This window comes from Neomonachus schauinslandi, chromosome 8 (genome assembly GCF_002201575.2).
Source record: "Neomonachus schauinslandi chromosome 8, ASM220157v2, whole genome shotgun sequence".
Lineage (NCBI taxonomy): Eukaryota > Metazoa > Chordata > Mammalia > Carnivora > Phocidae > Neomonachus > Neomonachus schauinslandi.
The window spans coordinates 27964589-27987494 of NC_058410.1; the positions used below are offsets into that span (position 1 = coordinate 27964589).

The 22906-nt window shown below is 37.9% G+C and overlaps 1 protein-coding gene across 1 annotated transcript in view; it reads left to right on the forward strand.

The window, feature by feature from the left end:
• MAP3K5 (mitogen-activated protein kinase kinase kinase 5) overlaps positions 1–22906 on the forward strand; it is a 189932-nt gene that overhangs the window by 49821 nt on the left and 117205 nt on the right. The window contains exons 2-3 of the mRNA XM_021693127.2: positions 5549–5688; positions 18478–18501. Coding sequence (XP_021548802.1) covers positions 5549–5688; positions 18478–18501 — 164 coding nt within the window. The remainder of the gene's footprint in view (positions 1–5548; positions 5689–18477; positions 18502–22906) is intronic.

The window sequence follows — 22906 nt, forward strand, 5'->3', positions numbered from 1 at the left end:
CAGTGAAGAATTAAGAGCATGGATTCTCCAGCTAGATTGCTTGAGGTCAAATCCTTCAAAGGATAGAAGTGGTGCCACTACTTCCTAGCTGATTTTGGACAGATTATTTATACATCCTCTGCCTCTGTGTCCTGAAATAATAATATTACCTACCACAAAGGAGTATTATGAAGATCGAGTTAATATTTGATAAGCATATAGTTCCTGGCACATCGTAATTACTAAATACATGTTTGTGAAATAAAGTGGATAAAGTGTAACTCATATGAATGAGTTACAAGGATTGTGGAGTATCAGGTGTTTGTTTATGATAAGTACATCATTTTTTTTTTTGCATTTTAAACATGATTTAAGATCATTTCATAAGGAAGATAATTTTCACCTGTTTATTCTACTACTTTTGAGAAGATAGTCATCAGAGTCAGGAGGTAGGCATGATAAGATGATATTTTTGTTAAATAATGAAATGTTCCTATTTTAAAAATGCTGTATTACTGGAAGCCCCAGCCAGTATAACCAGGTAAAACAAGACACACAACAACAAAAACCCCAAACCATAAAAGATACACAGATTAGAAAAGAAGAAATAAAACCATTTCTAGTTTCAACCGACATGATTCTTCATGTAGAAAATCCCAGAACATGTGCAAAAAAAAAAAAAAAAAAGCTTCTGGAACAAATAAATGAGCTTGGCAAAGTCATAGGATAGAAGGTCAACATATAAAAATCAACTATTTTTATGTACTAGCAACAAACAACTGGGATTTGAAATTTAAAAGAATACCATCTATAATAGCATCAAGAAATTGAAACATTTAGGTATAAATCTAACAAAATACATGCAGAAACTGTGTATTGAAAATTATAAAATACTGAGGAAAAAATCAAAGAAGACCTAAATGAATGGAGAGATATACTATATTCATGGATGGAAAGACTCAATACATGAAGATGTCAGTTCTCCCCAGAATGATCTATAGATTTAATACACAATATCAGTCAAAATCCCAGGAGGATTTTTTTTGTAGCTGTCAACTGATAGCTCTCAGCTATCAATGATTCTAAAACTTATACAGGAAAGCAAATAGAACTAAACACTTTTGAAAACAGAAGAATAGAGTTGGAAGACTCACAGTGCTTAATTTCAATACCTGCCATTTATCAAAACAGTGTAGTGTTGGCAAAAGATAGACACATAGATCAATGGAACAGAATAACCCAACTACAGACCCACACAAATGTAGCCAGTTGGTGTTTGACAAAGAATCAGAAGTGATTCAACAGAGAAAGGAGAGTCTTTACAACAAATATGAACCTTGACCCACACCCCATACAACAAATATGAACCTTGACCCACACCCCACATCATTTACAAAGTTTATATTAACATGGATCATAGACCAAAATGTAAAATTTAAAGCTATAAAACTTCTAGAAGAAAACTAGGGAGAAAACTTCTCTAGGGAGAAAACTTTTGTGACCTTGGGTTAGGCAATGATTTTTTAAGATACCACACCTAAAACACAATCATAAAAGAAAAAATTGATGCCTTGGACTTAAAGTTAGAAACTTCTGCTTTTCTAAAAATACTGTTAGCAGATTGGAAAGACAGGTCACAAACCCGGAGAAAGTATTTGCAAATCCCCTTATTTGACCAAGGAAAAATATCTAGATGATATAAAGAACACGCAAACCTCGACAATAAGAAAACAAATTCAACAATTTAAGAAATGGGGCACAGACCTTGATCACTTCACCAGAGAAGACAGAAGAGTACATTTTACACCATGGAAATTAAAAAATACATTTAGAAAAGAATATAAGTTTATTAGAACCCATCAGTCATCTGAACCTGAAGTAGAAAAAAGTCTTTTTCTGAGTGGTCGCACTGTATTCAGTATTTTAAAATTATACAATCAAGCATTTTTAATGTTCTATGCAGCATCCAAAAATGGAGCTGTTCCTGCTTAGACGTTCAGACCTGATGAATACACCTTATTTTGCTTGTACCATTTATTTTGAATGTCTAGTTTCTCTCTTCATCCCAATGCCTTCTGCAGTGCCTTTATTAATTTTAGCATCAAATCCCAGGAGGCCATTCTCTGGAAATCACCCATTTCCCCTCTTCTTGTGGCGACTTTAATTTAGCTAGTATTTTTCTTTGCATGGCTCTCATTTATATTTTTTGTCAACTACTGTTCCGTTTGGTTTCTTTCGGCCCCATTTTACTCTGTCTCTTGATTTTCAAGCGCTGTGACTGAGAACGAGCGGTTGGCATTGGTGGGAGGAGGAAGCAGTGTGGGTGCAGGAGGCAGATGGGGCGTGTAGGTGGGATGCAGTGACTCATTTTCTCATGTGTTGATTTTTGATGTAGAAATGTTAAGGACCCCCAAAGAAAACTCTCTCTTTGTGTTATAGAGCCCGTAAGTCATTTTAGCCTTGAAAAAAAAAAATCTTTTGAAGCTCCTTTGACCTGGCTGCTTCTTTCATAACCTCACTAAATCCTCTGTGTCTTCAGCCTCCGTTTGATCTGATTTATGTCTCCTTCACAGAATGTGAATTCTAATCTCACGTTCATTAGTAGACAAGGCCGACTGCATCAAACAGCTTCTCGAGAGTCTGCATTGTTTTTTTGGTGCTGCAGTGTGGTTTTACATTCAGTCACTTGGGTTTTTAGTGTTATTTTTCTTTTATTTTGGTGGGTTCCTAAATTATTAAAGTAATCAAGATTCATAAGAGAAATGGTAAAAAAAAAATAGAGAGGGAATAAATAAAAAAAGTAATACACAGTGCCATTACACAGCTATGATTATGGTTGACATTTTGGTGTACAACTTGCCAGACATTTTTTATTCACATATGTATATTCACATAGAATACATACATTATAATATATTATATCTTGATTTTTTTTACTTTATATACCTTGAGTTTACCTCCATTGCTAAATATTCTTCTACAATATAGTTTTCTTTTTTAAATTATTTTAATTCCAGTGTAGTTAACATGCAGTGTTATGTTAGTTTCAGGTGTACAATATAGGCAACAATATAGTTCTCAATGATGCATAATAAACCACTCTTTGAGTCTAACTATGTACCTACCTACCTATCTGCCTACCTACCTAACCATATTCCTATTAATGGATATTTAGGTATTTTCCATTTTTATTGTAAAAAATATATTTCAGTCGACATACTTGCAAGGAAACCTGCCACATTTATAGGGATTTTCTTAGGGTAAATTCTTAGGAATGGAGCTATAGGGTCAAAAAGTGCATAACTTTAAGGATTGAGGTCTCCTGGGAAGTTTGAAATTCTCCTTGGCATGCCAGAATTTCTCTGCATCCCCATTGGACATTCTTTAATTTTTTTGACTACTTGTTAGACAAAAAAAAAAAAAAGGCACTTTAGAGTTTGCTTAATGTGCATTTATTAGGGGGTGCCTGGGTGGCTCATTCGTTAAGCGTCTCCCTTCAGCTCAGGTCCTGGGATCGAGCCCCGCATCGCATCGGGCTCCTTGCACAGTGGGAAGCCTGCTTCTCCCTCTCCCGCTCCTCCTGCTTGTGTTTCTGCTCTCACTATCTCTCTCTCTGTCAAATAAATAAAAAATCTTTAAAAAAATGTGCATTTATTAGTAGTGAGGTATAGAGTTTTTTGTATATTTACTTACCATTTTAGTTATTCTTTTGCAAGTTTGTCTGCTCATGCCCATAGCCTAATTTTCTATTATAATGTCTTTATGGTTGCTTCTTTGTTCTAAACTGACCAATAAGAGATGATTTATAGTGATACTAACCTTTCATCTATCACATATTGCAAATACGTTTAACAAATTAGCATCATCTGTTAAATTTGCTGTAAGGTATGTTAACATTTTCATTGTAATTGTGACTGGAATTGTTTTGCCGTTATATTTTCCAGACACTTACTATAAGTACAAAGGGAGCTCTTGATTTTCATAATAATTTTGCATCTCAACACCTTATTAAATTATATTATTGCTTATAATAGTTATTTAGTTGATTCTATTGGGGTTTCTTGGTTGACAACCAAAACATCTGCAAGTAATGATAATTGTGTATTTTATTTTATGGTATTACATCTCCTTACTATGTGAAATCTTATTGCATTATCTGGGATTCTCAGAAAGCCAACTAGTAGTAGGAATAATTGGCTGCCTATCTTTTTCCTGATTTTCATGGAATACTTATAAACACAAAGTTGGCAGTTGCTGTGAAAAAAAAAATATATATATATATAGTTTTTTTAGAGATTGAGACTGAAAGAGAGCAGGGGGGTGGAGGGGCAGAGGGGGGTAGAGAGAGAGAATCCCAAACAGGCTCCATACCCAGCCTGGAGCCTGGCGTGGGCTGGACCTCACAACCCTGAGATCATGACCTGAACCCAAAATCAGGAGTCAGATGCTCAACTGAGTGAGCTACCCAGGCGCCCCAGACTATATATTATTTTTCATGTTAAAGGAGTGCTCTTCTGTTTTTATTTTGCAATTATTTTTAATAAGAAATGGGTTTTGAATTTTAATTAAAGAACTTGGGGCATCTGTGGAGATGCGATGATTTTTTTTTTCCATTGACCTATTCCCGCATTCCCAAAATAGATTTTAAACCCCTGATCTAGTTTTCTTACAGTATAATGCTTGATGTATTTTTTTCATTTTTATTTCATGTTTTTGCCCATGTATAAATTGAGTTTGAGACTAACCTATATTTCATTTTTTTGACATTAATGTCAAATATTGGTATCAGGTTTATACTACCTTGGTGTTAGTCATCTCTGACCTTTGGTGGAATTTGTATCTGTGGTTATATTTTCCTTCTCAGTAATAATTATCTGTACCTTTGCTTTCTTTTTTTCTTGAGTACACTTGCTAGGGACTTGCTGGATATTAATAATAATAATAAATAAATTAGTTATAAAATACAGCTCTGGATTAATTTATAATCATACCTATTTCTTTTTTTATTTTTATTTTTTTAATATTTATTTATTTATTTGGGGGAGGGGCAGAGGGAGAGGGAGAGAGAGAATCTTCAGCAGACCCCACGCTGAGTGTGGAGCTGGTCGTGGGGCTCCATCTCTTGACCCTGGATCATGACCTGAGCTGAAACCAAGAGTTGGCCGCTTAACTGACTGAGCCACCCAGATGGCCCCCTGTTTGCTTTCTTAAATCTCATTTTACATTTATCACTTATTGCAGCTTCCTGTGGATCTGCTTCTGTAAACTTAGTTAACTTGTTTTCATGTTGCAATTTAACAGAGAGCATTAGCCCCAGCATCCCACCGTTGCAGACTTTGCTTAGTTTCCAGTAATTATATGATCCCCTTCGTGTTTAAAAAAATGCAGGTTTGCTGCATTTTCTAAAACCACTTCCGGGTAGAGCTGCAAATTCAAAATTCAGTGTGAGGAGGGAAAATCCCTATCATTTCCTCATTTCCTCTTTGAATACTAAGTCGTTCAAACCAAAATGTGCTTACTGGGCATTATTCAGGTGTCATCTTTTGGGGGCTTTGTTTTCTGTTTGCAGATATTGCTGTGGTGGAGATGAGTGATGCCTTCCGACAGCCGTCCTTGTTTTACCACCTTGGAGTGAGAGAAAGTTTCAGCATGGCCAACAACATCATCCTCTACTGTGATAATAATTCAGACTCTCTGCAGTCACTGAAGGTACCTAACCTGTTTACTAAATATTTACTCTAGGTACCAGGCTTCTAGGGATACCTCTCCGTCTCTCTGACATCCAAAGCAATATAAGTGGCTTATGTTTGTGAAAGCTTGTTTTTGCCAGTGCAATAGTTATACAACAATTACTAGTGACATTGTGAGTTTTATCTAGAATTCAGTCTAGAAATTTGCTGATACACAGGTAGGAAAATCTTAGTGTTGAGTTCTGAGCTGCAGTTTGAGTTGCCGTTGAGGAGACTGCGTTACTAGGGAGTCTCCCGTGCATGCTGCCTGCCAGAGAAAGACCTGGAAGTTGCCTAAAGTATGGTCAGGCCCCAAGCTGTGTCACCATTGGGGGTTTCATTGGGCACACCTGTCTTCAACTGGAAATCTGCCTCCTACTGAAAGGACTCTGAAAAGACACTCTCCGAATATCACCAGAAAACTGCTATCCTCTTCACTGGGAAATGATTTCAATAACTTAAAAACTTAGGGAAAGGGGAAATAAGAACCTACTGTATTTGTCTACAAAACTCAGCAGGACCCGTATCATTCTCTCCAGGATAGGAACATAATGATATGAAGGTATTTCTTCCGTGCAGAAGATTGTCTAAAATGCTTTTGCAATGCAATCATTGTGTGATTCTTTGAAAACCATCTAACAATTCAGTGAAACTCATGCTGAACCTGATATCATCCATTTCCTTTGTGAAACTTCCATGTAGCTTTATGTGGCTTTTTCTCATCTATATCTTCCTGTTTTCAAATCAAAGCCAACCTTCAGACGTGGAGTCCTAAAATACAGAGCCATATTTCTAATGGCTTAGTAATTGTTACATGAAGATCTCTAACTCCATGACCATGCAAAAAAAAAAAAAAAGTAATATTTTGCTTTTATCTTAGTATCTAAAGCTTGTATGGCTTTTTCTGAGAAATCTACATTTACGTTTAGCAAATACATTTACTGCATGCCAGACAGTAAATGGGCATTGATAGGCTATCCCTTTCCAGAATACTCTGAAATAGTCCCAGGAGATTTGCTACTCTGTCTGAACCTATTTTTTCATCCTGGGGCAATTCTTTAAGCTGCCCCCACTTTATTTTACCTTAAATTTACCACTTTAAGTAATGCATCATAAAGATTTATGATGTTGTATTTTAATTAAACATTTTGCTTTGCTACTATTTACAACATATATTAGCAGTTGATAAAGGAATGAGATTATTTTATATATTCTTTTTATTGTACTATTTTCTTTACATTAAGTATTCTAAGCAGGCAGTGTTGTGTTAGACATTTTTCACTCTACCTTCTTTTTATTCTTCCCCTACTGGTATCTGGTGATTTCATTTATGACTCTCCTTTCCTGGGGAAATTTAAAAAAAATTCTTAAAAACTGAATTAAAATTACACTTGAGAGAATGAGTTGAAGCTAATCTTATTCAGAAATTTGTATGGGACAAATACACTGGTTTATTTAATCGCTTTTTGCCAGCCTTTGTTTAGCTAAAATATACTCATTTAGCTAAAATATACTCATTTATCTTATACATAATAGCTGCTTGTAACCTTTGTTTAGCTAAAATATACTCATTTATCTTATACATAATAGCTGCTTATAACCGAGCACTTACTCTGTACTTTCCCCACATACATTTTCACATTTAATTCTAAAAACACCCCTGTGGGGTATATTATGACCTATTATATCACTCTTTTATAGAACTGCAAACTAAGGTTCAAATAAATTCAATCATTTGCCCTAGTTGATATAACTAGTAAAGTAAAGCCTAGGTCTGCCTGACTCCAAAGCCCATCCTCCGAACCACTAAACTTTATTTAATTTCTTCTAGTTAGAAGGATATCCAGGTTTCCCTGTTAAGTGTGTTCATTTATAAAACCCATCAACTGTGTCTGTCTCCCTGAGTTGTTCCATGTGACACCCATCCTTTCTTTTCTCTCCCTCCTTCCATTAACTTAAGCTTTTGCCATTGTTTTTTTGTTTGTTTGTTTTGTTTTTTAGCTTGTTCCTAGCCCAAATAAGTGTCTGGTTGCAGAGGACAAAGATCTCTGGGATAAAAAGTATTTTTTTCAGTCTAACAATTTCCCCTGAGCCCTAGAAATTTTTCTGGTCCTCTGCTATTGAGAAAAGTCTGTGTGTGTGTGTGTGTGTGTGTGTTTAATTTTATTAACTTCTATTGTCATTCATTATAGGTGTAATCCCTGCCTTCTACCAATAGAAAATAAAATTTTTGTGAAATAAGGCAGAACAAGAGTTATTATACATAAGATATTCTGTATAGATTAGCCTAATAAAATAAAAATGAAGCATCTCCCTGTTGTCGCAGAACAAAGACAGAATGAGAATGCTATTCTTGTCACATAGCTTCCCTTACATTGATTCTTTGGACATCTAGAACGTATGGCTACACCAGTTTAATTTTCATCTGCTGCTCTTTGTTGAAGACAGCAGTTTCTCTTTGGCAGCAAATTCTCTGGACGAAATTATAGGAAAAAACTTCTAAGTTTCACCTCCTAAAAAATAATTGATAGGAACCATAAAAGTACCTGAAAGCTATGTCTGAGTTTTCATATGAAAGGATATTGAGAATCTAATCAAATCACGTACTTGTAATAAGCTTTGTATCCATCTGAAATCACAAGTAATATCTTAGAAGAATGAAATATTTCTCTTTTTTTTCAAAAAAAGATTATTGCACATTGAGAAAGACAAGTTGATATTTTTCCCCTTAGCATTTTAACAACGCAATGTTCACAGTTTTCTTTAAATAAATATCATGACAACTTCTTAGGTGCCTGTCAGTGAGACTCTATGCTAAGACTTACATTTGCTTGAAAATAAGAAATGGCTGAAACTTTTTTTTTTCAGATTAACTTCATGCATTACAGAAATGATCAGACCTCCAGTTGGGGTCTCTCAGGAAATGGGAGAGTTAAGTCTGGACACTACTGACCAATGAGATGCACAAAATGCATCTAACATCAGAAAGGACTTGAGGGAAATGAACGGCCATTGTGTAGAGTGTGGAAATTATTTTAATGAGCCATTTCTTCTGTCATCAGAAATTTCTGTTTAACAAAACAGCTCTCAGCTCCAATTCTTGAGATTCTTCCCCCGTTTTCCCTTCTTCAGCTCCCTCTCTTCCTTTTAGGCCACTCCCCACTCACTTTATACAATGCTACTTATAAAAACAAAGCAAAACAAAACAAGGAAATACCACTGTGCACCATCAGATAGTCAACAGTTAAAAGCCCTTCTAATGCCCATGCCGAGGCTGTGGAGAGTGGGAAACAGGCACTGCTGGTGGGAGGGGATATTGGCACTACTTTCAAAGAGCCATTTGGCAACACCTAATATTATCAGATGAGCAGGGCACCAAGACTCAGCAACTCTGTCTCTGGATGTGTACTGCACAAAGAGTCTCTGGCATGCAGAAGGAGATCTAATCAACAATGTTATATTGACATTGTTTGTAATAACCCCTCCCCCAAAAGAATTGTTAAATACCTATCAACGAGAGAATGAACAAATACCTACTGGTATAATCATTTGGTGGAATATTAGAGAGCGCTTAACGTGAGTTAACTAGAGCTTTATGTGTGACTATCGATACATCTCAAAAACAGTGTTGAGAGCAAAAACAAATTACAGAAGCATGTGTGTGGTATGATACCATCCATGCAAAATCTAATCACATGCAAGACAGTGCTTTTATACCTATTTGTGTTATAGAAGATTGACGTACGCATGGGAATTACAAACAACAAATTCAGAATAGTTATCTCTTCGGGGGATAGGCATAGAATAGAACCGGGGGTGGGAGAAGGACAGGAGTCTTCAAGTTTACCTGTAATATTGAATTTCTAAGTCAAGGTGGTATATACATGGGTGTGTGATAATTTCTATACTTTTTATATAGTTGAAATATTTCACAATTAATTCTTTTTTTAAGGAAGAAGTCTGTGATACTTTGTTATTTTCTGTGTCTATCAGGGTAATTTACACACATTTCGGGCATTTGAATGCCCAAATCGTTTTTAATTTCTTTTTCCTAATGTTCTGTGATTAAAAAGGCTCAGATGCGTTTGGATCTTTCTGCACCAAGATGGGCTTTATTCCCATTTTATCTACTACAGAATAAAAATATCTTAGAGATTGATATGCATATCAGTTAGTGGTGACAGGGCTTGTGTTGAAAAGGAATGATTATGTGAGATTATTCCCTTTTCAAGAAATTTAGTTGTATTTTTCTCCTTAATCATGACTTGAAAAGTTATTTTACAGATGGGATTTTCCTTAGGAGACTGTTCTCTGCAGTAATCTGTCTACATGCTTAATCCTTCACTATCTCACTGAGTATATCACACACGTATATGATGGCGGAACTTCTTACTCTGCCTCAGTGCATCTAGTATTTTCTAGATTGGGATCTGACTAGCATGAAATCATGGGTGCACAAACCAGAATTTGTAACACCATCACTAAAATAGCCCTTTAAGAATCATCAATTTTTAACAGTATGGCAGTTCCTCAAAAAATTAAAAATAGAATTACCATATGATCCAGAATTTCACTTCTGGACATATACCCAAAAGAACTGAAAGCAGGCTCTCAAAGAGATATGTGTTCACCCATGTCCCTAGTAGCATTATTCACAATAGCCAAAAGGTAGAAGGAACCTAAATGTCCATCAATAAATGAGTGGATAAAACAAAATGGTATATACGCACAATGGAATATTATTTAGCCTTAAAAAGGAAGGAAATTCTGACACATGCTACAACATGGATGAAGCTTGAGAACTATCATAGTTGCTCATTCAAACAGTTCTGTGGTGCTTACGATCCTTTATCTGCAGGTGCAGAGGGATCCAATCTCCTTTAGAACTTATTGTGAGAAATTGGATATTAAGTCTGTTTTTCTGATACTTATTCATTTCTACTTGAAGCAAATTGTGATAGTTTTGAAAACAGTAGTGATGTCCTTGTTGTCCATTTCAGTGATTGTGCCAGTTTCCAGTAAACTGATGAAGACATGAGGGTAATTTTTGGTATAAATATTTCAAACCTAAATTGAATTTTTACTTGTATCTAGTGAATCCACTCCGATTCCGTAGTGTTCTTAAACCCATCATTTTTTTCCCCTCTTACACCCCCAATTCCTTTTCTTAAAGTTTTACCTCCCTTATCAAAGTTAATTACTAGGAGAAATTTAGTTTTTGTTCGAATTGTGTATGAAATCAACATTTGTATTTTTCCAATGGTTTATGATTTTTTTTAGTTTAACAGTGAATTTGTCTTGGATTCTTTTCAGCACTTTTTAATAGCACCCGCTTAGCCAGTAGTATAAGTTACATACTCAGTAAATGTTAGGGAAAGAGTCATTCAAAAATACGACCCTATAAAGTAGTTTAACAATTTAGTAGTGGACCGGAAACATTGACCCTGTGTCCTCTTAATATGAAGTGCTACCTCTGGACATTCCTGCAAGCATCCTGCTAACTTGATAACTGACCATTGATTTGTAAACCTGGGCACTCTGTCCTGTCTCTGGTGCAACATAGCCCTCACACACACTTATTATTTCACGGAGAGATCTTTCTTTCTGTTGGGAGAGGAAATAGTCTTGTTTCTTTATTTTACTTCTAGGAATGACCTACCTTTTCTCTGAGCTATAGTCATTCCACGTCAAATTGTAGCAGGGAGTGATTTGGGGAAGGAGCAGATGAGTAGCACATGTGAGCACTGCTTCCTCAAGATTTTCTCTGAGGATCTTGAATTGACAAACTAGACACATGGTTTATTTAGCGCGAGTTGATTTCCCAGTTGTAGAGTCCATCCCTGAGGTTTTGGAAAGGGCTGGAGACTGGAGAACCCAGTTTTCTTTCATGTCAGTTAGCAATATCACATCTGCTAAGGAATTTTCTGTATACTGGATAGAGTATGCCTTTGCTCTCCTTTCTCATTCCTCCGTTATCCTCCCCACCTCCGCCCAACATTTCTAGTGTCTGATTACCATTTTGTCAAAGAAAGAAAGGAAGTCTGTGCTACACTGTCATCGTATCATAAGTTGGCACCAGGTATTTTCTTCATCGGTAGAGACTTTCATCATAGGCCCATGAGTTAGAATACGTTAAAGAGCAAGAAGGAATACTTCTGCACACAGAAAATAAGAGTCTAAAAGCCTCCTGACTCCCACCCAAAAGGGGCAAGGCTTATCTGAATTCTGTTCCCTTTTGTTCATTATAAATAAATGATCCTTCTGTGCAAGTTGATCTCTGTGGCACTGTAACACATCATCCAACTTAGGTCATTTTAGAATGCATCCTTGAAATTTTTACTGAAATTTATGTGAAAAATGTGATTTACTGTACAGAAATCCATAGTACCTCTAGCTATACAACAAGGTTTTGTTGTTGTTGTTGTTTTAAGAAATACCTGCGTTTGGGGCGCGCCTGGGTGGCTCAGTTGGTTAAGCGACTGCCTTCGGCTCAGGTCATGATCCTGGAGTCCAGGGATCAAGTCCCGCATTGGGCTCTCTGCTCGGCAGGGAGTCTGCTTCTCCCTCTGACCCTCCCCCCTCATGCTCTCTCTCTCTCATTCTCTCTCTCAAATAAATAAATTTAAAAAAATCTTTAAAAAAAAAATAAAAGAAATACCTGCATTTGAATAATTTGGTCCAATTAGGTGTTGCTGAAAGAAACAGCTGGTGTCAAAGAAGAGGAAGTTAATTATAATAGCAACACATTATAAGAAGTTTGTGTTGAAAAGCTGTTTCAAATTCTGTATGTGTAAAATGTCACTCATCAACATCCCAGCCCCGTTTAAAGACCTGTCTCTACTTACAGCAAGACATATTTATTTAAATATAAAATAAAACTCAGGGGCGCCTGGGTGGCTCAGTCGTTAAGCATCTGCCTTCGGCTCAGGTCATGATCCCAGGGTCCTGGGATCGAGCCCCACATCGGGCTCCCTGCTCCGTGGGGAGCCTGCTTCTCCCTCTCCCACTCCCCCTGCTTGTGTTCCCTCTCTCGCTGTGTCTCTGTCAAATAAATAAATAAAATCTTAAAAAAATAAATAAAAAAAATAAAATAAAACTCAGAGGGAAGGACGAGAGAGTCTAGAATTTCTTGTAGGATTACTTTCCAGCTTTGGTATAAGTTAACTTGACTTTTGGTAGGTTGTTTTAATTAACCGTTGCTCATATCAAGAGCAGGATGTGTTCTCACCCCTCGTCACTAAACAATACGGGTTATACAGTGTCTCTATATCTGGTTAAATAGGAACCGAGTTGGGGTTGTTTGCCTTGATAATATTAAGACTCATACTGTGTATGTCTTTAAAATGCTTAAAGTACTTTCATAAGCTTATTTCAATTGTTTTTTAAAAACAGTCCAAGGAGATAGACAAGTTAGGTACTTACTACATGGACGAGGCAGATAAAAGATACTTCCTTTACAGATAAGAAATAAACCCAGGGCTCCTGGGTGGCTCAGTTGGTTAAGCGACTGCCTTAGGCTCAGATCATGATCCTGGAGTCCCGGGATCAAGTCCCGCATCGGACTCCCTGCTCAGCGGGGAGTCTGCTCCTCCCTCTCCCGCTCCCCTCTCTTGCGCTCTCTCTCTCACTCTCTCTCTCAAATAAATAAAATCTTTAAAAAAAAAAGAAATAAACCCAGGGAGATACAGTGACGCAGAGGCACACACAGTTAGTGTTGAAACAGGGCGAGCCCCATGTTTTCTGACTTGTCATCGCGCATACTTCTAAGTCTGCACACAGATTTCATGTCCTATAAAAATAGAATTTTCTGGATTCTTATTAGATCATCAAGGGTTTTTTTTTTAACTTGAGCCTTTCTACAAGCATAACGTGTAAGCACAAATATAATGCATTTCCTAACTGCTTTGATGGGCCAGCTCTCTTCCTGAACTGGCTCAGCTGTATTTTAGCAGCGTGCTTGAGGGTAAGGATGAGCCCCACCTCCTCAGTGAGGCCCAGGGTGTTCAAAAAAAGCCCCTCGAATGTTTCCTAGTCTTGTTTCGAAGTTTTGAAATTAGGTAAGAGGATGGAGCTGGGGAGCGTAAGAAATATTCCTCTTTTACCCAACTTTGGTGGAAAACTTGCCCAGTTCCCCTTGGACAGGAAGAGGGATCAGAAGGGAGGACCCAGAAGGTCACCAGCTGGGGGCCGTGTTCTGCCATGGTCAGGAACTCCCAGCCTGCTCCTTTTCTTTCAGGAAACTGAGATCCTGCTTGCTAGCTCTGCTTCTCCCAGCCTGAATCAATTTAACTTGGCAACCCCACGCCAGCTGTTCCCACTTCCTTCCCCTGGCTGTAACTGCTTAAATCCTGGGCACAAACACTTTCCAGTTGTGGAGCTACTCCATTTATTTATCCTTAAAATGACCTCTGCGAAGTTATATTGTCCCAAATAGCTATCAGAAGTTGTCTCTGTCTCACCTTGCAAAGAGACCTAGATTAGATTGTCTCTTTTGTCTTCATTCCCTCTGGTTATTAAAGGGTACTGGAGAATGGAGAAAAAAACATTTCTGGGTGTTTCTGGTATAGGCAGGGGGTACGCTGACCAGATGGCCCCTAAAGACTTCAGACAAGTCTGAAGTTGCAGTGAGGTAATGCATCCTCAAAACATTCCACTGGGAAGGAACTGGAGTTTATTTTATTGTCTTATTTTGAGGCACTTTAGTTGAGAAGTTTCAATGCAGTGATGTGAAATACAGCAGTTGTGTCTTAAATTTGGTACCCCTTCCTCCTTTTTTTTCTCCTTCAGTGTGTTTAGTAGACGTTAAACATTCACTATTCTGCCTGAGTAGGGAGATACCTTGAGAGGTCTTGTTTGCTATTTATTGTACTGAGTTAAAACGCACAAATTGTCCTTTTTTTTCTTCCGAGTGGATGTGTCATGTAAGGTTACATCATAAACTGTGAGTAAACTCTGTCTCCTTCAAGAGAATAACTTATATTCATTTAGCCTCTATAAAACATAAGCAACAGTTAATAAGAATTCAGTAGATCCCAGGATTTTTTTTTTTTTTCGTTTAACAGTGAATTTTTATTGGATTCTTTTCAGTACTTCTAAATAGTAGCTAACTTAGTAGCATAAGTTCCATGCTCAGTAAATGTTAGGGAAAGAGTCATTTGAAAATACGACCCTGTAAAGTAGTTTAACAATTTAGTAGTGAACCAGAAGCAATGAACCTGCGCCCTTTTAATAAAAAGTGCTGCCTCTGGACATTCCTGCGAGCATCCTGCTTACTTGCTAACTGACCATTGATGTGTCAACCATGGCACTCTGTCCTGTCTCTGGTGCAACATAGCCCTCATACACACTTCTTATTATTTCCCGGAGGGATTTTTCATGGGAATGATTTTAATACAGTTTCCTAATTTGTTATATTGCAAAATGAAATGAAAGCAAAGAAGACATGTAAGAGGCTTGTTATTCCAACGAGCCATTCTTCAGGAAGATGTAGCATATTGGTTCTAAGCCAACAGCAGCTTATTTTCTGTAGGGGCAAGCAGAGGGAGCCTTGAGCCTGCTCAGTGTTCCCCACTGCTCCCTTTATCATTACCTCCATTTCTGGGCCCGGTGCGCCAAGAGAGAGGTGCTGGTAGAGTAGCTCCTGCGCTGGGCATGAGAGCATCTCCCCTTCCTGTAGCACAAGGACAGTGCTCACTGTGATAGGCCTTTAGCCAGAAGCAAATGCTAGAACACAGAGTTGGAAGAGACGGGCAGTCACTCAACCCAACTCTTAGTGTGTTATATTAGAGAGAGGAGAAATGACAGAGCCAGGACTTACACATTTCTACTGTGATTCATAGCCCAATATTTTATACTTTCATTAACTTATTCATTTAGTCACGCTTTTATTGAGTACCTACCCTATGCCATTTGACTTACTAGGCAACCATTGGGGTATGAAGATGAATAAAACACCTGAGATGCTCAGGATGTAGGATGGGAGAATCCTATGATGACGCATCTGCAGTTGGTACCTCTGTTGTTGTCATGGAGGTCTGAACAAGGGGTAATGGTGGCAGAAATAAGGACATCATCTACTTCTATTGGGAAGATTGGTGTCATTGAAGGCACCTTCGCAGAGAACGGACTTCTTATGCAGTGCACAGAGGATATTGTGCAGTAGAGGAAGAAGAGAAGGACATTCCCTTGTTACTTGGAGGGAGGAGAGGGGGGTGTTACTATCACAAGAGAGCAGTGTCCGAAAGACTATGGTTTACTTCTCTGAAGAGATGCTCCGTAAATCAAGTTTGGAAAATTCTGCATACTGTGTTACTGGTTTTGTGATTATCCAGCATTGTTGTATTTATTTTTTCATGAATGATTGTGTGTGTGTGTGTGTGTGTGTGTGTGAGAGAGAGAGAGAGAGAGAGAGAGAGAGAGGGAGAGTCAGGGAAGGGGGGTGGAGAAAGAGAGATGCACTACCTATGAAATACCTGTAGGAAAAGCTGCTTTGACTCTTCCTCCACAATGTCACTCATTCGTCTCTTGATTTCTGTGCCCTGGGCATCACTATTGTCCAAGCCCTTATTTTGACGTCCCTGAACTTTTGCAGTGCCACCTAAATGGTCTTTTCCCTCCAATACTAAATACCACCGTCGAATTAGTATTTTTTTAAACTTTAACAAGATTTACCTTTTATGTATTTGTCTTTCTTGGGTAACATATTTACCTGATACAAAAATTTAGAAGTGCAAAAGGATATATAGTGAAAAGTCATTCTCTCATCTTTGTCCCCCATCCAGCCAGCTCCCCCTCCACTGGCAACCACTATTGTTAGATTCTTGAATATTCTTCTAGAGAGATTTTATGAATGTACAAATTAGAATTTTCTTTTTCTCCCCTTGATACATAAATAGGAGCATAGGTTAAAAACTATTCTGTACTTTGATTTTTTTTCACTTAGTTGGCTTAGTGTATCCTGGGGATCTTTCCATATCGCTGCATGAAGAACTTCCTCGTTCTTTGTTCAGCTGCATTGTATTCCATTGACTGGATGTACCATGGTTTATTCAACCAGTTTCTAGCTGATAGACATTGATGGTGTTCCTAGCCTTTGCTGTTATGGTGTCCCAATGTGTGCTGATACTTCTTTATGTATGTTGTTCACCTTAAAAAACAGTGTGACTGCCAATTACTCACAAAACAAAGTATTTTGGCATTCAGGGCCTTCTCCAATAAGGCCCCAGATAACTTTCTAATACTGTTGGTACATGCCGAAATCAACTTTCTTCTTAGTCTAATGATTAAACTCAAGATCTTTTTCAAATACCTCTTTAACTCTCTCTTTTTATACTTCCCAAAATGAACTAAATGAACTGTCTTCTCTAGCCCCTGATAAAAATATATGTTATTCCCTGAAGGGGCCTTTGCTGTTCTGGGTCCTCTAACTTGGATCTCCACCTTCCTGCTTTGCCTCTGGAAGTTGTCTGTCTTCCTTGGCTCATCTTGAGTTCCACCTTCTCTGCTGATCTTCCCAGGCTTCCTTACTTCTTAGTAACATCCTCTTTCTCTCGGAAACACAAGACCTTACTGTAGTATAACTCTTTTGATTTACCATGTGTGTACATATATGCATGTGGACCCAGGCATGAACTGTTTCTTTGTAAATGTGTATGTGTCCTTTTTTTTTTCCTTTTGTGAAGTATTGAAGGGCCTCTTGTACTATTTTATATATATCGTTATGGCTTTCAAAATTACCCAGCACCATTCCTTCCTCTATAGCTTTTTATTTACTCATCTGCTATCCTTAAAACATTCAAAAATCCTATATACTGCTCTAAGCCAATGACCTTGTCAGTTCCCCTTTGCCCCCATGTTGATCTTGGGATAAAGAATGATGGTCAGTTGACTGGACTTTGAATTGTTCCTCTGTTCATGCCTTACCTCACCAGATCTGGCTCTTCTTCTTAGCCAGATGGACCCACCCTTGAGGCACCACAAAAGCCTACATTCCCTGTTTCCATGACAACATACATGCCATCGTTTCCAAAATTCTGTCCATTTCTCCTTCTAAATCATGATTCCCCAACCTCAGTGAAGCCTTTATGCCATAGGCTTTTCCAGATTGTCTCTTCCATGCCTCTACTCATTTAAACATCCAGAAATAATGATAATGAGAGCTAACTTTATCAAGAGCTTTTTATGCACCTGACACAGTATAGCTACATTATTTGCATGAACTCACTCCTCACAACCTAGAAGATAGGGAAACTGCCTTCAGTGTATTTCTCACATTCCACTTTTTGTTGAACAATACGTAAATTATATTTGTGACTATTTATTATCAGATGATCTTACGTATGTGTTGGGTTTGCCCACTCTGATAAGTAGCCAATACCCTTTATTTCCCAGGAGACAGATGTGCATGGTCTCCTCCCAGAGTTTGAGTGATATTGTATATCAGAAAATTGAACTTCTTTTAGCCTTTTCCTAAAAAGATCATGGCTAATAATTCTGTGCATACATACTCTGCAAGAATGATTTTTAGATTATTCAGTTTTTGGATTTTATATGTTTGTACCATTTCCTTTAAACCATTGAGAATCCTCTTATGTTCTTTCATTTCCATCAGATTGTCAATTTCTCCGATACAGGAATTTATGGTATACTCCCTGAAATTTCTGATTGCTAATAAAATTGTTAATACACATTTTCCTACATCAAATAGTTTAATTAAATATTGAATTAATTTTGTATTAACTTCTGCTTTTCTTCTTTTCTCATTTTTCAGGAAATCATTTGCCAGAAGAATACTGTGAGTATTTTCCTTAATTCTTCCAGAAATTTTTTATCTTTTCTGTTCCACCAACTAATCTCTGGCCTTTTTTTTATCTCCACAAATTGTTAATTTCTCTGTTTTCCCTTTTCAGAGTTTCTGATGTATCCATATAAATATGGTTATTTTATCAAAACATTTCTTTAAAAGGAAACTTTTTACAGTAGTGGGAGATGACACTGATGCCTGTTTATTGCATATATACTTATAGTTTGGAAAAAAGTGTTTCCATAGTATATCCAATTTTGTGTAATTCTGAGTGGCACTTAGGCAGCATATATATACACACACTGCATATATGTATATGTGTGTGTTTATACATGTTTATATCTACATACACACCATATAACACAAATACACACGTATGTACACAGACGTATACAGATGCATAGATATCTATTATCTATTTATCTATACAGATTGATTTAAGTTCCTGAGTCTTGTAGTCTGCCTTTGAGACCACACCACAGAATTCCTACCTTCCACGCAATATTAAACAAAAGTTAAAAAGTGATAAAAATAAATGTCAAATTTTAAAAATGCATGAAGAAAAATTACACAATTTATATCTAAGGGAACCAGCCTTGTTATGTTAGTGGTTGTATTTTTCATTTGGAAAATAAGCCAGTATTTAAAGAATGTATCTTTGCAACTTACAGTGAAAATAATATCCTACATAAAGATCTGCCCCTGAATTGATTTAAGATGATAAGATTAAAAATACAATTGTAGTTTTTCCTTAGACCAGAAAGTTTAAAACTTACTGTTATGATTGTACCAAGTCAGAGACTCATGGCAACATAAATAAAGTTGTCATTATGCACTTTTATTCCTCACATCTCTGCAGGAAATGAGCAATTTTTGCTTCAGACATCTATTTCGTGTAACAGTTTTATTAAACAAATACTGATCAAACATGTATTGTGTGCCAGGCTTTGGGCTTGGTGCCACAGGGATTCACTATGGCAGTTGAAAATGGAGGCAGCCAGATTCGTAACTGCTCCGGGAGACAGCAAATGACTAGTGCCAGAGTCTAGTTCGGGGAGAAGGTCAGTAAGCAGATCAGCGAAGACACATGTTAGAAAATTAACTCAAGGCAATGTGCTGAAGAGCGGGTGGCCATATACCAAGTAGTCACAGAAGGTCTTTGAGAGGAGGTGGCCTTTACCGGAGACCTGGTAAGAAAGAGCTAATCATGACCACTGGCAGATCAGACATGTGGAGAAGCAGGGTTATAAGGTTTCCGAGTATTGCCCATGACGAACAGGTCACCTGTTGGCTTGAGTAAGCTTCTGGGCTTCAGGGGCTGGGTGTCCTTCTCAAGAGCTGAGGGTTTTGAGCCGATACTTCAATATGTTTGAATGCTGAGCACATTTCTTCCCAGAAACTTAATTCATTTTCCACACACATACACTTATGTTCATCTTTATGTAGCTTTTAAAAATTGAAAAACAGAATCAGCATTATTTTTTTTACATAAAGATCATAGAATAGGACTAGGTTTTGAACTGCAGGTTTTTATAGCCAGGAACACAGACATGGGCCAGAGAGACCGCTGTTGTTATTTTATGAGCATGCCTCAGTGTTTTGAAATTTAAGATGTGGTCTTTCTTTTTCAAGAAGCAGGCTTAAATATTTTAGAATTAGTACCTTATTAATAAAAGGCAGTTATTCCGCCCAAGGTGTCTGTTCTTGATCACACGGTGTTTTCTTTATTAATTTGCTTTGGATTATCAGTTGTTTCAAACTATGGGTACAACAGCAATCTATCAACAGAAATTGCAGTAGTAAGATTCCTGAGGTATGAGTGAGCCAACCTGGGAGATAAATAGTCTAGTTTTTATCATTCTGAAAAAAGGTGCTTTTCTCAGCAGTTGGTTTCTTTAAAAACAAAACAGCAACAAATAAAAAAACAGTGTCACAAGCAACCCTCACACTCTCCCCACTGCACGCTCACAGGGGTCTTAGCTCACGCCTAGGAGCATCCATGTGGCTCCTGAAGCTTCATCACTTCCCCAACAATGGGGAATTGGCAAAAAATATATTTATTGCCTTAGAAACATAGGAAAGAGACTCCAAAAAGTGCAGTGAGGCCAGGAACTTAGGAAGACCTTAGCATGTTGGTTATTTTCTGTGAGGACTCTGAAGCCTTATTCCATGGGGTTTGAAGGAGACGGTTGCAGGAATCCATTTTTCTCTGCTGTTGGCATGACTCTCATTTTTCTGTCTTTACCTCTCCCCTGCTACTGTACACCCAGACATCTGAGAGTCATTCTCTCCCAGAATTAGTTTTATACAGATGCATTTTTCCCTGATGCCCAGTATTTCAATAGTTATGTATCCTATTTCATGTCTTAGACACAATGACATGTGTTATTGTGTCATTAAGACTTCTGAGGATACAGAACTTTATCCAGCAGCAGCAGAATACTATTTCAAAATGCTAATAGTGCTTTTCTGGTTTATTGGCTTTTCATCTATTTGTTCTAACTTTTGACTTGGAAGATTCAGAGCATTTTCTTTTTGAATTTTGAGTTATAGTACTTATCTAAGACAGGGGTATTTGATTCTGTTGCTCTTTTTTAACCCACTCATAGTTAAAGCTCTAGAAGCTTTGGGAAGCAACCTCTGGTACACTCGCCTTTCTTTTCTGCTCAGGCGATAGATCAGGTAAAAGGATCAAACTGGTGGACATGCTGTGGGATCTCGGAAACATTTTAGAAGCAGGATATGTTTATTTTTCCTCTTCCTGACTAGCTTTCCAAATTATTATTTCATGAAGGAGAACTTAAGAAAGGAACAATTTCACGTGCTTGAAAAATCAAATCTCAACCTCTGGAAGTTCTTCTCCTACTTTAAATGGAAGTCAGGTCCAGTTTCTGCCTCACTACCTGACATACAACAAGTACCTTAAAGAATATTGAATAAGTAATTCATTCTGGCCGTAAAGGCATATATCAGCTCTCGTGTGTTTGCTATGAGGCAGTAGCTTGAGTTCCACAAAAGTGACCTGAGGCGAAGTGTTGGTGTGTCAGCCTATAGAGGCCACTGGGGAGGGTGCTGACCCCTCTAACAATAATGGCATACCCTCTAGAGAAGAGTCCCTGGGCTGGAGTCCCAAACACATCACAGACCAGCTGCATGACCTTATCTGAGCCTTGTCTGAATCCTCACCTATGAAACGGAGACAACAGTACTCCCTGCTCAGCGGGGAGCCTGCTTCTCCCTCTGCCTCTGCCCCTCCCCCTGCTTGTGCTCTCTCTCTCAAATAAATAAATAAAATCTTTGAAAAAAAAAACAGAGACAGCAGTACCTTCTTCGGTGGGTTATTGGGAACGCATGACCATTCATCCTTGGCACATGGCAAGTGTGAGTCAATGTTTGCTCTCATTGGTTTTGTTCTAAGGGGAAGCGAAGTGATGTATTATTCCCCATAATGCTGAAATGGCTAGGATCCGTAATCTGGGCTCGCTGTGCTCCGTAAAACAGTGATAGGGTTTCCCACTTTTCTCATTTTACTTGTCAGCCCTCTGCCTTTTTTTTTTTCCTCTCTATGGTTTTTCTCTTAGAGGTCTCTCATGTTTCCTTAGATTCAACCATACCAAATGCTTCCCAGGTCTGTACTTTTGTTGGAAACTCTTTTATGTTCCAGTCACATATTTCCAGCTTTCTTCTGGACATTCTGACTTTCAGTGTCCTGCCCTCCTTAAATCTCAGCCTTTTTAATAGTGAACTTTTCATGCTTCCCACCCCAACTCAGGTTTCAACCTCTTGCAGTTCCTCTCATATATTAACTGGAAGTCAGGTTCTGTGTGTGATTTGTTATCTGATATATAACAAGTGCCCTCAACTGTAATATGTTCATAAACAATGAAGTCTGCTTCTGCTTTCTGAATTTTTGCTTTTTTGCTAATGATACCACTCTTTTTAGGTAACCCCATTTAAGACTGTGATTATGTTTTCTTTCGTGCTCTGAATCCTTCCATGATTCTCACTGCCCAGTATGTACAGTTTAAAATCCTGAGTTTTGCATTCACATCCCTTGCCCGAGCTCTAAGATCCAGTCAGACTGACTTGCTCAGGGATGTCCAGTCCAATTTCCTCTTTCTTCTTCCCAGCTCAACTTTTGCTTGCACTAGTGTTCCCTCACCTGGCATCACCGGGAATCTATAGTAGGTCAGGATGACTGAGTGGAGAGTGGCATGGGCCGAGGCCAGAGAGAGAAGCAGGATTTGGGTTCTCAGTCCCTTGTAGGCCACTGGAACATGTCTTATCTTCATCCCAGGAGCAAGGAGGGGAGCCTTATGCAGCTGAGGGAAGTGATCTGATAATAGGTTGTTAAAAGGTCATTTTAAGTGATGAATCACTAACTTCACCTGAAACC